Source organism: Bombina bombina, chromosome 4 (genome assembly GCF_027579735.1).
Source record: "Bombina bombina isolate aBomBom1 chromosome 4, aBomBom1.pri, whole genome shotgun sequence".
Taxonomy (NCBI): domain Eukaryota; kingdom Metazoa; phylum Chordata; class Amphibia; order Anura; family Bombinatoridae; genus Bombina; species Bombina bombina.
In genome coordinates this window covers 373,342,446-373,358,956 of record NC_069502.1, presented here as the reverse complement: position 1 = coordinate 373,358,956, position 16,511 = coordinate 373,342,446, and the positions used below count along the sequence as shown (strand labels likewise).

Below are 16,511 nucleotides of genomic sequence, written 5' to 3'. Positions count from 1 at the left end.
GAATGAGCTGTAATCCGTTGAGGCGGAGTTCTACCCGACTCAACATAAGCATGATGAATCAAAGACTTTAACCAAGATACCAAAGAAATGGCAGAAGCCTTCTGACCTTTCCTAGAACCAGAAAAGATAACAAATAGACTAGAAGTCTTTCGGAAATCTTTAGTAGCTTCAACATAATATTTCAAAGCTCTAACTACATCCAAAGAATGTAACGATCTTTCCTTAGAGTTCTTAGGATTAGGACATAATGAAGGAACCACAATTTCTCTACTAATGTTGTTAGAATTCACAACCTTAGGTAAAAATTTAAATGAAGTTCGCAACACCGCCTTATCCTGATGAAAAATCAGAAAAGGAGACTCACAAGAAAGAGCAGATAATTCAGAAACTCTTCTAGCAGAAGAGATGGCCAAAAGAAATAAAACTTTCCAAGAAAGTAATTTAATATCCAGCGAATGCATAGGTTCAAACGGAGGAGCTTGAAGAGCCCCTAGAACCAAATTCAAACTCCAAGGAGGAGAAATTGACTTAATAACAGGTTTTATACGAACCAAAGCTTGTACAAAACAATGAATATCAGGAAGACTAGCAATCTTTCTGTGAAAAAGAACAGAAAGAGCAAAGATTTGTCCTTTCAAGGAACTTGCAGACAAACCTTCATCCTGAAGAAATTGTAAAATTCTAGGAATTCTAAAAGAATGCCAAGAAAAATGATGAGAAAAACACCAAGAAATGTAAATCTTCCAGACTCGATAATATATCTTCCTAGATACAGATTTACGAGCCTGTAACATAGTATTAATTTCGGAGTCAGAGAAACCTCTATGACTGAGAATCAAGCGTTCAATTTCCATACCTTCAAATTTAAGGATTTGAGATCCTGATGGAAAAAAGGACCTTGCGATAGAAGGTCTAGTCTTAACGGAAGAGTCCACGGTTGGCAAGTAGCCATCCGGACAAGATCCGCATACCAAAAACTGTGAGACCATGCTGGAGCAACCAGCAGAATAAACGAACGCTCCTTTAGAATCTTGGAAATCACTCTTGGAAGAAGAACTAGAGGCGGAAAGATATAAGCAGGATGATACTTCCAAGGAAGTGACAATGCATCCACTGCTTCCGCCTGAGGATCCCTGGATCTGGACAGATACCTGGGAAGCTTCTTGTTTAGATGAGAAGCCATCAGATCTATTTCTGGAAGTCCCCATATTTGAACAATCTGAAGAAATACCTCTGGGTGAAGAGACCATTCGCCCAGATGTAGCGTTTGGCGACTGAGATAATCCGCTTCCCAATTGTCTATACCTGGGATATGAACCGCAGAAATTAGACAGGAGCTGGATTCCGCCCATACAAGTATTTGAGATACTTCTTTCATAGCCAGAGGACTGTGAGTCCCTCCTTGATGATTGACATATGCCACGGTTGTGACATTGTCCGTCTAGAAACAAATGAACGACTCTCTCTTTAGAAGAGGCCACGACTGAAGAGCTCTGAAAATTGCACGGAGTTCCAAAATGTTGATTGGTAATCTCGACCACCTCCATGGGAGGCAAAGTTTGTAAAACTGATTTGTGGGTGTGGTGAGGGGTGTATTTATAGGCATTTTGAGGTTTGGGAAACTTTGCCCCTCCTGGTAGGAATGTATATCCCATACGTCACTAGCTCATGGACTCTTGCTAATTACATGAAAGAAATATATATATATACATATGACAGATATATCTGAACAACAAGTTAAAGTTAACATTTATTATCACATATAAAATTGCAGAAGTTGAGTTCACTTATAATCAACATCTATGAATAGATACAAAAGATATATTCCTATCGATAAAAGGTCTAATATAAGGTCTCACTACACTATTAACAAAGAAACTTTGTATCCAAATATTTGTAAGTGTCAATTTGTATGTTCAGCGATTCCACCTTAATACACCAAGAATGACTGTTACCTATTCCATCTTAAATACACAACCTATCAAATCGAAGTACCCACCAGCCAATAGGAATGAATAGAGGGCTATTTAAATGCCTGAATAACAAACTACGATATACGTCTTGACAAAGCCTGCTGGCGAAACGCGTTGATGTTTGACCTACTACACAACCAGCTCTAAGGATTGGAGAAGTGTCCTGCTGCCCCCTGCATAATCTCGGACGAAAACGAGTACAGGGGAGCAGATCGCTAATGAACAGCTGTTTGTTTTTCTTAGCCAAGTTCCCTGCATAGGCGCTGGAGCGTGAACCGCACTCCTGTGGTCTGAAAATTCACTTATAACTTATAAGTGCTGACATCCTGTTTAAAGACAAGCAGGAGTATACATCCATTCATAAGAGCAAAGACGCTACCTGTCACTAACGAGTGTTGACACTTCAGTCTTTTACACGCAGGAGCGTGCTCCAAACTTTCAACACCCAAGCAAATTCTTGTATCGTACAAGTGAGAACAGTGGAGCAAAGGGAGCAAAGTAAGCAAAAGAAAGGCTCATCTATTATCCCAAAAAAAACGGTAAGGCATAAAGAAAAAAAAACAGCATTAAACACTAAAGGTGTCAGAAGACCCGGTAAGCACACTTGTTTCTCTTGCTAACAATTAGACTCAACGATAAGTTACATCTTATAAACTCTAAGATCAAAAGACATTCATATTGAAAGAGACTGTGTTTCCCTATTGTGTCTAATTAGTTACAGTGAAAAGGAACATTGTAACGCTTTGTTAATCATCTGAGAACCTTTGAACTTTTGGCATTATTCTGATGTTTTTATCAATTAAGGTGGAATAGCTATTAGCTGCTTATAGTAACGACTAACCACATATTTATGTTTATCTGGCAAATGCATTTTAAACTGTGAGACCGGCAATATTCTTATAATTCTGTTAAAATTTTATCCAAAACTATTAAGGGAGACATCCTGTTTATCTTGTTTATATTTTATACAATAAATTAGAATTTTTAAAAACGTGTAGAATATTATATTGATCTCCATACCACCCTTAGAGTTTTTTTAGCGCTCCTGCACTATTCTAGTTGTATTGTATTCATTGTTTATTTGGTCAATCCTAGGGAAGATTACCTGTAAGGGAGCTTAGGAGTAACATACTGGGTGCTGTACTTAGTATCTTTCAACTATTAAATGCTGATGAAGGGGAACATCTCCCCGAAAATGTTCCATTAAAACAAGGTTTTTGTTCACTGCTAAAAGACCTGTGAGTGCATTTATTTGGAGGAATATTGATTACATTTCTGCACCCAGGCGGATGTCTCTAGGAGGGCTAACACTGTCATTTGGACGGTATTATATAATTTAATATATATATGGTTGTTAAGACCACAGGATTCATTATACATGAAACTGGTTACAGCAGTTGCATTTACTCTGCCAAATGATTCTTGGCTGTGTAAACCGGCCCCCCTCTCTCATTCATCAATTAAATTGTTTGCATAATTATCTCGGAAAGAACAAAGGCTTAGACTGTTGTATAAAAAGAGCCAGTGGGCTACTTCAAAGTGAATATTAGCATGATGGAGCCTCAGAAGTGTATGCCCATGTATGGGTTTCCTGCCCAAGATGGGTAATGAACTCACAGGCCACCTGTGGGGAATAAACGGTCCATCCGTGGGAATGGTTGAATCTACAAACATTTCAAGGAATTGTAGCTTTTACCATCTACATGTTAAATGATCCCCTCTTGAGCTACATACGCATCCTGCCCAGCCATGTGTTCATTTGTAGGCATAGAAGCCAATAATTAAGATTTCAAAATATCTTAACCTATGTACTTTTGATAACAAATTATCTATGTAGTTTTCAAATATTTAATATGTGCCTCAGACTATCAAATAATAGGTACAAAATAATGGATATGAGATTGTCAATTTCTATAACATTAAATATGAATAATTGCTGAATTTGATAATAGCTACACTGTCAATTTAAAATGTCCAAATTATTTTAAGAATTACTAACCTATTCTTTATATTTTTCAGGCATCTAATAAGTACATATATAATAGGTGTTTTAAATAATATCATATGTTTTATACACTCAAAAATAAATATACTACATTCCTATTGAGATACAATCCAATGCCAGACATCTAAGGGACAAATTGGGATATATATGCTGAATTTAATAGTAGCTATACTCCAAAGATTTCAGAATAAAAACATTTGTTTCTTTATTTTATAGACAGCCAGATGTCCTATGAATATTAGCCATAAACATGAATATATGTGGATATTTTCTATTTTAACATAGAAATTGATAAAATACTGGTGTTTGATGTCAAATTGTACATTTTCTGTTATGTTAAATGAGATATAGATGCTGACAAGAGAGGTTTATTAATACAAGAAGTTATAGTATGTTAAATAATCACTTTATAAGGAAGTATTAAATTGTTAGCAATATTGATGATGAGATCTGCATTTGTGGTTGTCTGCTGCCCCCTAGGGGATTAAAACTGACAGCCAAATAAATTAACTATTGGAATACATGCAGAGCCAGATGAGCCAATCAGGGAGGCATCTCCCAAATAACCAATCAATGCTCAAATCCCTTAAGGGCGGACCAGGGACAAGCTCCGAAGGGCCAATCCAAATTCTGTGGGAGTGATTAAAGAAACGGGGGAGGAATTCTTTATTCTTGGAATAAAGGTCCAGACAGCTCACTGCAAAAGGACACAGACTAAAAGAAACATTAACTTTTGAAGAAAAGATACATAGGCTTTGGTGCCAAGTATATTCTCTGCCATTTTTGGGTACACTTTCTTGAACAAAGAAAGATTAACAATTCTTAAAGTCTATACATGTGCACATTGTGAGTAAACCCTCCATAGATGACCCACAAGAAACTCTGGAATATGAAACATTGATTTGCTTATTTGGGTAAAGTTTAAAGAAATACATTCATTATTGCTACAATCTAATTGCAGTTAGTAATTTTAAAAGGACACTTTGTATTTTAGCTTGCATTCATAGTCCTGTTTAGTCTTAACTATTGCTAAATAATTTATTTGCTAAACAAAGGTCCTTTATATTTTATATTTCTAAGTCAGGCCTATTATTGTAAGTAAATCTCTCTGGTGTGCATTAAGTTATTGGCAACTATATATATTTTAGAACTTGCCTTAATTGTAGCTAATAAGAATTTATTTCCCTTTAGATAACTTGGCATAGAAATTGGCTGTTAAAGTATATTGTTCTATTGTTTAACTAAGCACTGTTAAAGTTAGTGGCCATACTTTGGTATTTCATTGTGGTGATGTAATGTAATTCAGTTGTGAATAAGGTTAATTCTAAAGGTACATTTGGTTTGCTTTGTAAAGAATATTGCTACATAAGTGTATATCATTTGATTAATATCTGGTTTTCTATAAATGTAATTAAATGTGTTTATAAATTTAACTAATATAAAGAATTCAGGAATTTATATTAATTTTAATTGTTTTGTATATGCATTTTATTGGGGGTTTATTTTAAAGAATAATTATTAAATATATTGTACAATCAAAAAACAAGAGTCTGGACTAAGTCTAACCCTCTTAGCCTCTCTAAATAAGACTGATATCTCCCTACTCAGTCCAATAAAGAATACAAAAACTTGGGTGTAAGAGAGGCGCTGTATGAACAGCTGAGAGAACCAACAATAGCTAAAAAAGTTTAAATAAAAATATCTCAATATGTATAATACAGTGTATCGTAAAATTAGATATATATCAATATGTATAATAAACAAACATAGAAAGGGATGATATAAGCTAGTTTAATAAAAAACAATAATAAATAACAATAGTAAGTTGTGGCCACAACTAAATAAAATGATGAAGAAAAATTAGCAGCATAGATTTACAATTCACAAATCAAAACGCTATTAATTAACTATGACGGTTCAGCGATGTAATATCACTTAGATAAGGTGCAATACTAAGCCTCCTGTAAGTAAATAAAACTGAAATAGTTGGCTTGTAATTTCTCCGATAATGTCCGTATGTGATTTAAAACTGGTGAGTTAGGGTATCCTTTGTGAATGAAATAGTCCCATTGAAAGTGTGTAGGCAAATTCCTATTGCGTGTACTGAGTTGAGCTTCGTGAGTTGAAGTGAGTGAGAGACAGGGCAATCAGCTGTTTTGCCGTACTGTGTTAAAGTGCAAGTGATAGATAGTTCTTTGTTAAGTGAACTGGTAGATACGTGAATTTCTTTGAATTAACTTCTTTGCAAAAAAGTGACAAATTTTCTTATTTAAGAATATTTTATCAATGTGATATTTATAAAATGTTTAATGTGAATCTTCAGCTGTATGACAGGCTTATTAGCTGCGCTCCCCGGCCAGCGTATGTGTGTAAATGCGTGGCGGAAGTACTCACAGCTGCTTCACTGTCTTGTAACAGCACTGAATCCTTTCTAGTTGCCGTTCGGCTGTTCCGTTGAAAGAATGGACAATGGTCTCCTTGATCTTCCTGGATCCTCCTGGATCTTTCCTGGGTACTATCGATAGATGATGGGTGACAATGGAAAGTGTAAACAGACTCCACAGCTTCCTATCTACGCGTTTCAGCACTATGAGTGCCTTTATCAAGAATGTTTTCGTGGAGTCAGAATGTTCCTTTTAAATGGTTCTCATAACCCGTATGTAAGACCCGTATGTTAGTAATGGGTCCTAGAGGTTCTCGGCTTTAGATATATTGTATCAAAGTGTTTTACAGAGTATCCAGTACCAAGCAAAGTAGTCTATCTGCAGAGTAGAGCTCCACTCTAGACAGGAAACATATTCTTAAATAAGAAAATTTGTCACTTTTTTGCAAAGAAGTTAATTCAAAGAAATTCACGTATCTACCAGTTCACTTAACAAAGAACTATCTATCACTTGCACTTTAACACAGTACGGCAAAACAGCTGATTGCCCTGTCTCTCACTCACTTCAACTCACGAAGCTCAACTCAGTACACGCAATAGGAATTTGCCTACACACTTTCAATGGGACTATTTCATTCACAAAGGATACCCTAACTCACCAGTTTTAAATCACATACGGACATTATCGGAGAAATTACAAGCCAACTATTTCAGTTTTATTTACTTACAGGAGGCTTAGTATTGCACCTTATCTAAGTGATATTACATCGCTGAACCGTCATAGTTAATTAATAGCGTTTTGATTTGTGAATTGTAAATCTATGCTGCTAATTTTTCTTCATCATTTTATTTAGTTGTGGCCACAACTTACTATTGTTATTTATTATTGTTTTTTATTAAACTAGCTTATATCATCCCTTTCTATGTTTGTTTATTATACATTATGATATATATCTAATTTTACGATACACTGTATTATACATATTGAGATATTTTTATTTAAACTTTTTTAGCTATTGTTGGTTCTCTCAGCTGTTCATACAGCGCCTCTCTTACACCCAAGTTTTTGTATTAAATATATTGTATTATACCCCGGCCATATACTGACAAGATAGTATATTTTTAACAAATTTCCAATATATCGCAGCAGTGTGTGTAACAATATTTGTTACAATGTGATATATTGATGTAAATACTGCTGACATCTACAGGATAAGATGCCAGTGTCCTGAGTAAGTAAAGTAGTTGTTAGTGCTTGTGGTGCAAAGATGTAGATCTAAGTGTTACCAACTTACAGATGATGTAACAGATACCAAACGGGGAGAGTGTTTGAAATAGGAGAGGGTTAAAAATAGCATTGCAAATTGTGAACATTATCAGGGAGAAATGGCTACTAAACTTGGCTATCATGTTAGTGTGCTATTTTTTGAGTATTTTAAATGGAAACCTAACAGTAGTATCTAGAATAGAATTTGATCTGAGGAAACATAGTAAGCGTTTTGTTCACAATTCTTTCTAGAGACTTTAGGTCAAGAAGAAGTAGATCGATAGCTAGAGATGAATGGGTAAATTGAAGGTTTGTTAAAAGGACAAAAAAGTTTTTTGTATGCATAAATATATCCAATCAATACTTCAGCATCCTGGTTAGGTTTTGCAATAATTTAGACCGAGATAGATTCCTGAAGTTTGTAAACTATTTCCCTCGGTTATTACCCGCCTGTGCAGCTGAGCAAGGAGATAACCACATTCATTTCCTCTTATCTGTAATGATGTAATACATCCCAGCGCTGGGTCGAGATGATTGGGGAATAATGGGATTGTGAGAACTGCAGAGATGACAAAACAATACAACAGCCTCCTGTCTCTTGTACCGTGAACTGCATTCCTCCAACACGGCAAGATATGAAAATAAGCACTAATTCGGCATTGGAATTAAGTTAGCAGTTTTTAGTCCACCAGCTGTTTCTATCAATAAAATACAACTTGTATAAACGGCATCATCAACACAAAGCACGTAGCTTTCTGGACGCCAGTCTGTTAATTTCTGCTGTTTTACAATTAAGTGTAATGACTTAATTAACCAGTTATTTTTAGATCATACGGTAGAAGAAAGACTGATTGCACAGCATTCAGGGTAGAGACCTCTAACAGTGTCTATGCGCCAGTGCATATCAGCAAGAGCTCAATTTGTCCACTTCAGTGAATATTACAACAAATAAAGAGCTTACCTTCTGCAGAAGCTGTGAACCTGAGTACTTTGCAGCTATGGATTTAATTTCACCTCCAAATGCAGAGGCCCAGAGCTTTACCCTGCAAAACACGAGAAATAGAAGGAAATATAATACACCAGCATCATTCTGCTGCAACGACTGTGGAATAAAGCAGCTGAAGATTTTGTTATTTTTTTTAACAGCTCAGTTACCAAAAACTAACAGCACAGCAAAAGGACCAACAGTGAAGCTATTTGCAAGTAAAACCCAAATATAAAGATAGCACCTCTGGACAAGGTAAGGCCTCTGTTTTTATAAATACAGTGAATTTTTATACCCTTTATTTTTGTAGCACAGCATTATTATTATTTTTGCCATTTCCAGTGCTGCTTTAACTGTTTACTTTAGTACTACATACCCTACAATAATATCTGAGCGGATTGTGTTGTCATTTTGTGTTACTAATTTCCAAATAGAAATTACAACACGACTAAACTGATGTCTGCAAAGGCAGAAAGCGTTGTATGGAATATAGGATAGCGCAGGTAAATGACACCACAACACTGCGTTGACTGCCTGCATACACCTGACCTGTCACCCTCACCACCTCCGAGTCCTGAGTCCTGACCAGCCACTAGAGCAGTCAACAGTCAAGCAAGCTAGCAATTTCACTGCTGCATTGAGCTCAGTCAGCCCTCAGCTCACGGTGAGCTGAGGGCTGACTGAGCTCAATGCAGCAGTGAAATTGCTAGCTTGCTTGACTGTTGACTGCTCTAGCTGCTCACCTACCTGGCTAGTAGCTACGCTCCGGCTGGGCTCCTAGTCCTCCTGACGACGTCCAACTCCGGCTGACACCTGACTGTCACGACTGACTCCTGCTCCACGACTCCACAACCGAACACAGTCCACTGAGCTCCGACTCCTCCTGACCCGACCGTCACCGACTCACTCCACACAACTGGGCTGGCCTAGGTCACGACTCACGCTGAGAGGGAGAACTGAAGCAGCACGTCCAACGTCTTCAATCTCCAATCTCTGCTCTGACGCCCGTGACACTGCAAACATCAACACCTGACCACCAATGCGGCTGCGCAACTATTTCCCGCCCGGCAACTCAGCCTAGAGACTCAGACATACTGATGCCTGATTGGCTGAGCGGCCGGGCAGGTAGGGCTCAGGGCTCCCGAGGCTAGCCTCCGGTGGGAGCAGTTATGGGCTGCAATAGAGACTGCTGCATTAGTTATTATTCCCCACTGGGTGGCAGTCTCTAAAGCAGCCCATAACATAACAGACTATTACATTCATATTGCGCAATGGAAGGACAGCTGGCCTCTACCTTTCTTGCGCAATATGAATGTAGTAAACTTAATTACGGTTTTTGTTAAAAAAAACAATAAAATTGCAATAACAAGCATAATTTGGTGGAGGGGTGGGGGGGTCACCTTTTCATATGTGAAAAAAAAATTAAGAAAAAAAAAAGCTTTTATTTATTTTTATTTTTTTTATATTAAAAAATAGATGTAATTCCCACATTGGCCAGGGGAGGCGCTGCCTCTAATGAATGCACGTCACTGCAGTGAATAGACATTTGACATTGGAGGGCAGAGTAGAGCGTTTGCAGGCAGAGACATACTGTAGGAAGGTATATAGCAGAAATATGTAGAGCTCCCAGGTCTCTCACAATTTGAAGAATTCTCATGGATTGGGTGCTCTGTCTTACTCTTGCTGCTTTTTTCCTTACCCTATTTATTAGTGATGCACCGAAAATGGAAATTCTGGACCGAAACCAAATCCGAAAATCCAGGAGACACTTATAGAAGAATGGATAAACTGTTAATATGGGTGAAAATAGATGTTGTTAGACAGAGTGATGGATAGATAGGTGGGTGAATCGTGCAGAATTTAACTAAGGTACAAAATTCAAGTCTCTTAGGGCGCTTTGGATGGGCCTTGCCTCTGCCTCACTCCAATACTGTTTTTTCTTTGAAAACCTGAGACCACACAAAGCTTTATAACTTGCCAGTATCATTTACTGATATGGACAATTCACTTGTCAATCTGTACTTTGACAATAATACACCATGATCCTGTGTCAGCACAATGCTCCATTACAAAGAGCCAATGTAGGGAATTATTTTTGTTTACATTTACTTTATAAGATAATATCCCATGTTAAAAACATGTAAATATATTTCAGCACCACACCTTGTTCCTGTCCAAAGTCCATTTAAAACAATATTTGCATATTTTCAATAAGATGATTTTAACAATAACACTATTAGTAAGCTCTGAATATACTCTTGCTGCTGTTGTTTTCCTTACCCTATTTATTAGTGATGCACCGAAATGGAAATCTGGACCGAAACCAAATCCGAAAATCCAGGAGGCACTCGAAACCGAAAATGTCTTTTTTTTCCCAAATTTAAATTTTTTTTTTATTTTTTTTTTGCATAATTAGACTATTTTATGAATTAATCAGAATTGAAAACCTGCAAGCCAATAAAATAACCACACTTTAATTAAAAGTAACACACTAAAATTGGACAAAAATATTTTAAAACAATAATATGCTACACAATAATTTTACCAAGAAAACAAAACAGGCAAATAACGATAATGCCATTTTCGGCCAAAATGTTTCTGCGACCAAATTTCGGTGCATCCCTACTTAAAACAATATTAAATATCAATATACTGTATTATTCTGTATTTAGTTATGTGTAACTGAATCAGATTTAACAGTATTTGTTTACCAATTATCCAAATAGAGTATAGTCCTAGAAAATTATTATTATATGAGAAACCGTAAGTCAAGAAATGAACTCAAACAGCAGCCTTAGGGTAGCATCAAATTTGAAATATGCTACACAATAATTTTACCGAAAATAACAGGCAAAGAAAAATGAAATAGCCAAAAATTCCATTTTCGGCCAAAACGTTTCTGCGGCCGAAATTTCGGTGCATCCCTACTATTTATAACCTAGTAGTTTCTATAAAAGAAACGTAGCACTGCCCAAACCCTGCCCAGAAATAACAAAACTCTACCCAGGAACAGCCACACCCTGCCTGAGGACTGTCCACCACCACCCTCGCACCACCCAGTCTTAACAGACTGCTTAGACATCACCCTAAGCATCACAGTGCCAACAACTTTGGTGCTCAATTTTGGGAGGGATCAATCTGACCATAGCAATTACAGAGCTCCCATATTTCTCAGGCATTGTTATCAAGAATTGGGAGCTCAATCTCTCTGCTCAGGACCAGCCCTACCATTAGGTAAACCTAGCAGTCACCTGGGAGGGGCATATTCCAAGCAAGGGCAGCACTACAGCCAGAGCAGTAGCAACAAGAAGATACTGGCCTGTTAGTGTGAGTGCCAGAGGTGTGCGTGTGCACCGAGGGCTGGGCATGGGCACGATTCGAGAAAGTGAGAGGGGGCTGTAGGTGTCCTTAAATACATCCTGGGAACCACGTGTGTGCTGTGGTCACACCAGGAACCAGTGCAGGGTAACCACACAATACCTGAGCACTAATGCAGGGTAACCATTTCAACCTTATCATATCCTAAAATAAATCATAATATACAGCAAACAGATAAATATTATAGAAGAATGGATAAACTGTTAATATGGGTGAAAATAGTTGTTGTTAGACAGAGTGATGGATAGATAGGTGGGTGAATCGTGCAGAATTTAACTAAGGTACAAAATTCAAGTCTCTTAGGGCGCTTTGGATGGGCCTTGCCTCTGCCTCACTCCAATACTGTGTTTTCTTTGAAAACCTGAGACCACACAAAGCTTTATAACCTGCCAGTATCATTTGCTGATATGGACAATTCACTTGTCAATCTGTACTTTGACAATAATACACCATGATCCTGTGTCAGCACAATGCTCCATTACAAAGAGCCAATGTAGGGAATTATTTTTGTTTACATTTACTTTATAAGATAATATCCCATGTTAAAAAAATGTAAATATATTTCAGCACCACAACTTGTTCTTGTCCAAAGTTCATTTAGAATAATATTTGCATATTTTCAATAAGATGATTTTAACAGTAACACTATTAGTAAGCTCTGAATATAGTTGTTTTTTTTATATATTTATGTGTTTAGTTTCCTTATGAAGCTAACGTTACATAACTTGAATTCATGAACTGTTTCATAGAGAATTGAACATGCATGAAGTCGCATATGAACAAATAAAACGACAGTACTTTCACATGCTGCCACTAGATGGCATGGCTCCTGCTCTGTAGCCTGCATTGCTTCATACTGAATTATATGCAAGGACATGACACTAGCAGTTCAGACTTCCTTTGCTGCCTGGGTGTGATTGGATAGGACGGTTCTTCAATGAAACCAACAACCTTGCAGAAACTTGGGCTGTGAAGAGTTTGCATGTCCAAAGTCAGATATCAAAATGAGAGCAGCATCAGCCCTGCTTATAGTACTAACAGCATTCGCAGCTTACTATGTGTATACTCCTCTACCTAGCTCACTGGCAGAGCCCTGGAAACTCATGCTACTCGATGCCACCTTCAGATGTGTACAGGACCTGGTAAGTCAAAATCATGTGTGTGTATATATATATATATACACACACATATATATACACATATATATATATACACAATACATGCAGCGTATGATTAATTCAGAATGGCTCACTGCGAACAGCTGTGACAAACGTTACTGTAATCTAATAGTGCTACAAATGTAACAATCCGCTTTAATGGATAAGTGGAAGTAGGTCACAGTACTCGCTGTCTTCTGGACACCAGAAATCCTTTAAATAACGCTAAAAGCGATAGGCTTGTTTTTGGTTTAACTATTTGCCTGCCTGGGCACATCATATTGTGTTACAGCTCTAGTGTCTTGTAACAATGAGCAGTAAGCGGTCTTTGTGACACCGAGCAGCTTTAGCCTGCAAGAGACGGTCATATGAACATTTTACCTAGATCCTGGTTACATAAAGTCATGCCCATGATACTTATTTTATCGTCAATCAATTTGCTTTGTCACAGAAAATCTATAGAAATTAGACTGACAAGAACTTTATTCCGGGTTTTAACCTCGGTGTGTAATAGAAGACACATATGTTTATATATGCAAAAGTATCTGCTTGTACAGATCCACTTATGGTATGCAACGTTATACCAATGCCAAATCCTAAAAGTTAACGAGTTTACTATTTAATCAGTAATATTCATATGGTATTTTTATCAGCATAAGCGTTTAGTTACTTGATATTTTGAAATATTTAAACGAGAGTACATATATACATAACACTACAGAAATTCTCTACATCGGTAGATTGAAAATTCCTTTAAAGATTTCAATGTGTATGTTCCAATATTTAGAACTTCATTGCAATATAAATTGAACCAGTAATGCTATATGAATCCCTGAATATTTATTGATACTGTTAGCAGTGAGTTTGCACACAGCTGATTATGGTTTGTTTATACCCTTCCCCCATTCGAATATGGAATAGAAGTCTCCAACTACACTGTCCTTGCTTCCTTAGAAACCAATCGGTTAATTCATGGAATAACAGAGCTTGGTATTGGCTGTTAAGATGGCCAAAGACAGAATTCTTCACATGTCTAATGAATATATTATTTCCTTATGTTTTAGGAGAAAAGATGTTTAGTTTTGTGCTTTAGTCAGCCATGAAACAGATACGCTTAGATTAGGAGAGGTATCAAGGATATCTCAGTTCATGTGTTCATGTTTTTCTAAACACAGACTTGGACATAGCCCAGTATATTTTCTTACTTCCAAATCTGCCAGGGGTCAGTGAAAACACAATACACTTGACTGTTCACCCAGATAATAGTCTGACTTCAAGTAAACTGTATACAGGGTAGTCACTAATGCAGAAGTGTATTTCATAATATATGGCTTTTATGCTAGTTGTAAGCAATAATATTGCAACAGCTGTTCTTGTCTACAAGTCAATGGATACAAATATCTAAATAAAACCCTATATTATTTTTTTCTATATTAAGAATTAAAAAATAATACTGTATTTATTCAATATTTGGCAAAGGGATATAAATTATGTTTATATGCATATATTAAAATGGATTTTTTTTTAAAAACTACAGTCCTCCTATGGTACTTTGTTTAACAAATAATTTCATTTATTTATTTAAAATGTGACAAGTGGACACATTCATTTTTCTATATGCTCACAGTTGGGATTAAAGGGACATTATACACTCATTTTTTCTTTGCATAAATATTTTGTAGATGATCTATTTATATAGCCCATAAAGTTGTTTTTTTAAAAAAATGTATAGTTTTTCTTATTTTTAAATAACATTGCTCTGATTTTCAGACTCCTAACCAAGCCCCAAAGTTTTATGTGAATACAATCAGCTACCTTCTCCAGCTTGCTCCTGTTTGTGTAAAGGGTCTTTTCATATGCAAAAGAAGGGGGAGGGGGGAGTGTCTTATTTCCCACTTGCAGTGGGCTTTCCAGCTACCTTTTCAACGGAGCTAAACTAAGAGGTTCTAAGTAAGTTTTTAAACCATTTTATACTGGATTTTTATATCAGTATCTGTGCATCTTATTCTTTATAGTAGTGTCTATTACATGCAGTTATATGAAAATGAGTGTATACTGTCCCTTTAAAGAGACAGGAAAGGCAAAATGAAACTTTCATGATTCAAATAGATATAAATTGTGAAGGTTATATTTTAATTCCTTGCTCTGTAGGAATTGTGAAAGTTTGATTTTGACTTTTCATGTCAAAGTTTTCAGGGTTGTTCAAAAGGAAAAAATTACATGCTCTAATTCGTTTGCATTTTTTTTTCAGTCGAGGGACACACCCTGTGAAACTTATCTTCACTGCTGTGGCTAATTAGAGATAGAGCTGCTACACTGGTCAGACAGTCACTTTGTAGAACATTGCATTTTACAGTGTACTGTAAAATGTTTTTTTATTTAATGTGTTCCCAAAGATTTAACTTGTTTGAGTGTATTTCATTGTTTAAAAATAGCTTGGATCTTTTCCAGATAAGCCCCGCCACTAATGCAAAAAGTGCACGCGCGAAAAGTTAAGCCCCACCACTTTTGCCTGCTCCAATGTAATGCACGCACGCTACGCAACCTTGAACTTTGAATATTTAAACTATTTAAACGCGCGCCATAAAAACAATGAACTTTCTGACGCTTTCCACTGTCGTTCATGACAAGGAGACGGCAATACGTTTTTTGCAAAGCCACGGAGTGATCCATCTGAAACGTTTCTGCAACAATGGCCACCAAATTACACTTTCAACTGTTTCTGACAGGTGGAGGTTTAATGCACGACAGTGTCGGCAAGAAATCACTCTTCGAAAGGGAACTTGGCTGGAGCGGTCTAGGATGGAGTTCAGGACAGTAATTCTATTCATTTATTGCTGGTCCAAAAATCTGGTAACAATCAAATTCTGCTCTGAGGAATTATCTTTTGTCCACACGACCGCTGTTGACTGGAAGAACTTTCTTTGCGAAATTTGCGCATGGCGGCTTTTGCAGAATCCAACAATTGTCGGCAGCCCAGGTCTACACGTCGAGATCGATGAAACGCTAATATCTCGCCGTAAAAACCACGCAGGGCGAGTCCTTCCCCAGCAGTGGATTTTTGAAGGGATCTCCCGGGAGAGTGAAGAAGTGTTCATGTATGCAGTGCCAGATCGAACTGCGGACACTCTGCTGGACACAATCCAGGCCTGCATCGCTCCCGGCTCAATCATCATTTCCGATATGTGGCCATCATACCAAGGAATTACAACGATGATTTGCGTGAATTATAGTCATCAAACAATTAATCATACAGAAAACTTTGTGGATCCAACAACTGGAGCTCATACACAAACCATAGAATCTTTGTGGCACCTCTACAAGATGCAGAATAAGCACCAATGCGGCACACACCAAGCTTTA

At 37.0% G+C, this 16,511-nt stretch overlaps 2 protein-coding genes across 2 annotated transcripts in view; one reads left to right on the top strand and one right to left on the bottom strand.

Moving 5' to 3' along the window:
- Window positions 1-16,511, bottom strand: part of ECT2 (epithelial cell transforming 2) — an 847,530-nt gene that overhangs the window by 659,873 nt on the left and 171,146 nt on the right. The window contains exon 2 of the mRNA XM_053711823.1: window positions 8,590-8,671. The gene's annotated coding sequence lies outside the window, so the exon portion shown is untranslated. The remainder of the gene's footprint in view (window positions 1-8,589; window positions 8,672-16,511) is intronic.
- NCEH1 (neutral cholesterol ester hydrolase 1) overlaps window positions 12,866-16,511 on the top strand; it is a 44,955-nt gene continuing 41,309 nt past the window's right edge. The window contains exon 1 of the mRNA XM_053710141.1: window positions 12,866-13,133. Coding sequence (XP_053566116.1) covers window positions 12,996-13,133 — 138 coding nt within the window. The 5' untranslated portion in view covers window positions 12,866-12,995. The remainder of the gene's footprint in view (window positions 13,134-16,511) is intronic.